Source organism: Myotis davidii, unplaced genomic scaffold (assembly GCF_000327345.1).
Source record: "Myotis davidii unplaced genomic scaffold, ASM32734v1 scaffold26, whole genome shotgun sequence".
NCBI lineage: Eukaryota > Metazoa > Chordata > Mammalia > Chiroptera > Vespertilionidae > Myotis > Myotis davidii.
This window is the reverse complement of record NW_006299245.1, coordinates 1,810,289-1,815,648: the sequence shown is the minus strand read 5'-3', so window position 1 is coordinate 1,815,648 and position 5,360 is coordinate 1,810,289. Positions and strand designations below refer to the sequence as shown.

General features: G+C 38.3%; 1 protein-coding gene across 1 annotated transcript in view; it reads right to left on the bottom strand.

Moving 5' to 3' along the window:
• LOC102772057 (tenascin-R) overlaps nucleotides 1–1,829 on the bottom strand; it is a 17,901-nt gene extending 16,072 nt beyond the window's left edge. Inside the window, exon 1 of the mRNA XM_015571107.1 lies at nucleotides 1,775–1,829. Within this exon, the coding sequence (XP_015426593.1) occupies nucleotides 1,775–1,829 (55 nt within the window). The remainder of the gene's footprint in view (nucleotides 1–1,774) is intronic.
• Nucleotides 1,830–5,360: the final 3,531 nt, after the last annotated feature.

The window sequence follows — 5,360 nt, the reverse complement described above, 5'->3', positions numbered from 1 at the left end:
AAAAAAAAACAACTAATGTAAAATCCCTATGATAGGAGTTTACCAGGCATCTTCCAGCACAGGAAGAACGCCAGAGTGAATGAAGGGTAGAGTGAAAGGATGAGGCCAGGGGTTCACAGGGAGCCAGGCCCTGCAAGGCTCCCAGGCTTTCACTTTGAATAAAACAGGTAGCAACTACAGGGTCAAATGCAGAGGCATAACCGTTCCTACATTTTCAAGAATCACTTGGCTGTTTTTATCAATAACAGACTATGGAGAGAGCCAATGGTAGACATAGGGGAGCAAGGCCAGTCGTCTATGTGAGAGATTGGTGGCCTGCTTGACCATAGCCCTAAGTGGGGACAAGCGGTGGGATTCTGGGTTTCTTTAAAGAGAGAACCAGCCCTGGCTAGTTTGGCTCAGTGGATGGAGTGTCAGCCTGAGGACTGAAGGGTCCCAGGTTTGATTCCAGTCAAGGACACGTGTCCAGGTTTCGGGCTCAATCCCCAGTGCGGGGAGTGCAGGAGGCAGCCGATCAGTGATTCTCTCTCATCGTTGATATTTCTATCTCTCTCTACTTCTTTCTTCCTCTCTGAAATCAATAAAAATATACTTTAAAAAAGAGAGAGAGAACCAGCAGGATTTCCTTACAGATTGGGTGTAGGCTGTGAAAGAAATGCAAGGGTTAACAACGCCTTGAAGGTTTTGACCTAAACAGTTGGATGAATGAATCTATGTGGAAAGGGTTCTGGGTAAAGCAGATTTGGGTAGGAATATCTGCAGTTCAGCTTTGGACATATTTCATTTTAGTTGTCTCTTAGATTGCCAAATGAGATATATTGAGTAGGCAGTTAGATATTTAAGTCTAGAGTTCAGGAGAATGGTCTGAGCAAGAGATATAAATTTAGGCATATTAACATGTAGATGGTTTTTAGAACTTTAGGACTAGTATTTATCATAAAGTTAGTTGCAAATTTAAATTATATTAACTTTCTAATTTCTAAAAGGTATGACACATTTAGAAATAAAGAGAAAATTATTGTGTTTATAATTCATTTAGAACATAATTGGAGAAAATTTCCTTGATACTCTATTGCAATAACCAAAGAAAATACTTAGACTTATCTCCTTACACAATTTATTTGAATATCAAGCCTTGTGGTTTTTACTACTATATAACACTCTGGAATTTGTAATGCCTTCCTTTTAGTCTTAATTCTTTGTCCTATGTTATAAACTTTACCTGAACTTTTAATAGTTCCCAAGCACAATAATAAATCATTAGTTCATTACAATAAAGATGATTATGGAATTTTAAATTGTTCAGTAGTTTTACTTTAAATAATCTTTAAAGAATTTATTATGATTTTCCTAATTATTTTATTTGAAGAAACTATAATTTGATTTTTAATCTGTTCTGAAGTTTACTTCCTTATCAACATAATTAAAGACCCTTTTGAATTTTTCAGGAAAGTATCATTCTCAGCCAGACCCACTCTGTTCATCCCATACTTTAATTCCACAAAATCACAGTTGGACTGACTTGGTGTTGAAACTGATCATTTATGTAAAATTATCAGAAAATACCAGCATAATCCAATTACAAAAACTATTCACAAGTCTCCGGGGTGAAACAACTTCAGATCTTTGTTCTTATGTACTTGCAAACCTTATCTATACTTTTATTAGTACAGGTAATATACTAATGAGATAAGGTAATATATTACCTAATATATTAATTAGATAAGGTAAAATCCTGCTGGTTCTCTCTCTTTTATTAGGGAAGGTAACATACTAATTAGACTGGACATATTCCGGACGATCTTCTGGACGTCCTTCTGGACAGTCATGGTGGCGAGGCTGAGGCAGAGGTGGTTAGGAGCAGGGGCACGCAATTAGGGGGATCGGACCAGCAGAGGAGAGCAGTTAGGGGGACCAAGTCAGCAGGGAAGAGCAATTAGAGGGATCAGGCCGGCAGGGAAGAGCAGTTAGGGGGATCAGGCCAGCAGGCAGGTGAGCAGTTAGAAGCCAGCAGTCCCAGATCGCGAGGGATGTCCAACCGCCCGCTTTGCCCCAATTGGGATCAGGCCTAAACCAGCAGTCAGACATCCCCCGATGGGTCCTGGATTGGAGAGGGTGCAGGCTGGGCTGAGGGACACCCCCCCCCCCGCCCTTTGGGCACAAATTTCATGCACCGGGCCTCTAGTAGCTATTATAAACATTTTCTCCAGTGGAGGACTGAGATGAAATCTACTGAATGCCACACACAACCAGAGATTGAGGGAGCAACTACTTGGTAAGTCTATGACAGCCCTATAAGCACAGAATTCTCTGTGCATTTTCATGGGAGAGGGTCCATTCATTTTTCCATTCTCAAAAGGCTCCATGCCCCAAAGAAATTAAATTTTACTGAATAAAAAGATACTCCTTCTTATGTATCAAGGCTCTTCCTGTTATGTGTCTAGTTTACTTACATTTTCTAGACTCTATCTTCATGACCCTCTGTACTCCAGCCATGTCAATCTACTTTCAATGTTCGGTGTTCAAATGTTGGTCTCCTCAAAAACCCTTCTCTGGCCAGGCCGCAGTGGCTCAGTGCTTAAGCATTGGTCTATGAACCAGGATGTCACGTGTTTGATTCCCAGTCAGGGCACATGCCTGGGTTGCGGGCTCAATCGCCAGTAGGGGGTGTGCAGGAGGCAGCTGATCATAAATTCTCTCTCATCATTGATGTTTCTATCTTTCTTTCCCTCTCCCTTCCTTTCTCTGAAATTAATTTAAAATAATTTTTAAAGCCTTCTCTGGCTTTCCCAGGTATGGGTAGACAGATGCCTCTTCTTTGGCCCTCTCTGTGTATGTACATCTATTTGGTCCTCTTGCAACATTCTGCTGCCTCCTCACTCCCACCTGGTGCACTTCTTCTGTTCCTTTATAACTCAGAGCACCACTCCTCCACAGGGAGACTTCTGTAACCATCCCTGCTCCCAAAGTCTGGGCTAACTGATCCCTCTCTTCACTTCCACAGTATCCAAAGCATTCCCTATAATAGCAATTAAAACTCAGCATTACCACTTTTTTAAAATGTATTCGTCTTGCTCCATTAGTGGAAGGCAGAGACCAGGTCTAATTCACATTTGCATCTCTAGTATCTATTGCAGCTCCAGATACTAAAAAATAATTTGTTGAGTAAATAATAAATGAAAATAAAAGAATATGGCCTTAACCTCAGGGGAGTAAAAAAGCACTGGGTTACTAAATTCTGGACAAGTACTGCTGTGTCAGCTTACAGTTAATATACATAGCAAATGACCCAAAATTAAACATGCAGGCCCAGCCGGTGTGGCTCAGTGGTTGAGCATTGACCTATGGATCAGGAGGTCACTGTTTGATTCCCGGTCAGGCACATGCTCGAGTTTCAGTCTCAATCCCCAGTGTGGGGCATGCAGGAGGCAGGTGAACAATGATTCTCTTCCATCATTGATGTTTCTACCTCTCTCTCCCTCTCCGAAATCAATAAAAATATATATATTTAAAAAACAAATAAATAACCATGCAGACTCCCATGCACCTTTCTCTCCTCCCTCTAGTAAATAAATAGGTATGTACCACAGGAGATTTTAATATGACTTCAGAATTAATGTATCTATGAGAAATCCTCCAAGTCTGCCTGTCAGTTAAAAATGAAACTATCTTGCTCCCTCTCATCGATGTTTCTAACTCTCTATCTCTCTCCCTTTCTCTCTGTAAAAAATCAATAAAATATATTTAAAAAAAAAAAATGAAACTATCTTCTTAAAGTGTAAGGAACTCAGCTAAGCATTTATCAAATGAAGGATGCTTTGTCTGAGCTCAGAGGAGAAAAACATCTGATATCTAGTATCCAATTGGAAAAATTCTCTTGGTTAGGATTTTCAATACTGAATACATGTATGTTAAGCATTTGCAATTTCATAAACATTAAATAATATATTTTCTTATTAATATTTTCAAAGACTACCAAGTATTTCCACAAGTATGAGAAGGCCAATTCATCTATGGCTGTGAACATGTAGGTTTTCCACTTCAGCTCTAATAGGTGTACATTTTAATGGTGAAATTTCAAAGAACTTTGCATGAAGGCATGTTAAATAGACACATGCACGAATAATACACATATTACACACAAAGGGAGAGGTGTTTACCTATGCAGTTTCATACAATAGTGTTTTATCTTTTAAAAAAGAGTGGCTTATACTTAAAGAGGTCAATAGAATGCTTAAATAAGATAAATTATTATGTTCTAGACAAGGATTCAAAAAACTGTCATGTGGAGGTGAGTAGAGATTAGAAATGCATTGGCCAAAAGTCCTGGGTGAAACTGCCCCCTAGCGGTCAAATAATCACACTGAGTAAGAAAATGAACAAAGTAAAACTGATTAAATGTGCAGACCTTCATATTTGTTGGATCTAGTGTTATTAAAGAGAACTGGGTGAACCAATCTTCATATTTTATGATAATTTATTTTCTGGCCATGGCTGTGATAAAGATATCTTCTAGGAACTCTGGTTGAAACAATGTTGATGTTTAAATCTAAATTAATTTAGTTATTTAGAATCTATGCTTAAAATTGTGATCCAACATACAAGCAAATATTCAACTGTATGTACCTTTAAAGGATCAACACAATTAAATTTCATCCAAACAATAGCCCAATATATTCAGTTTATATATGTTTTATTAAAAGGAAAAATATGCCCACACTCACCTGTAATGGCTGAAATAGGTTGCTCAAAGCAGCTTAAAGTTCCTCGTTCTGCTACACTGAATAGATATATCAAATAATGGTGGAAAGATTTGAGACCTCTAATTGCTGTTGATATGTTGGGTTTTTCAACAAACACCTCTTCTGATTTATTATCTTGAACATCCAACGTAGTTACAAGATAATGGTGAAAAGACTCAGGATCTGGAGGATCCCAATGTAAAAATATTTCTGTTGGGGTCACATGAGTAACTGTGACATTTTGGACTGACAATGGGCCTAGGAGATAAAAATACACGCTATTAGTTACATGGGTTGCCAGAATAACCTCTCACTTCTCAATACTTCTATACTACTTTAGTTTAAAGAGAGAGGAAAAACTAGGTTTGAGTCCTGGCTCTTACACTTTCTGGCTCCACTCCCTGAGTAACTTGCCAGCTTTGAACCTCACTTCTCTTGACTATAAAATGGGAATTATAGTAGTAGTTGCCTTGTAAAATTATTGTGAAGATTAAATGAGATAAGGTATCTAAAGCACTTGGCACCGTGTTTAACACACATTATTGTTCAATCGTTATTTTTTTTAATATTTTTTTTATTGATTAAGATATTAATTATGTGTCCGTCCCCACATCACCC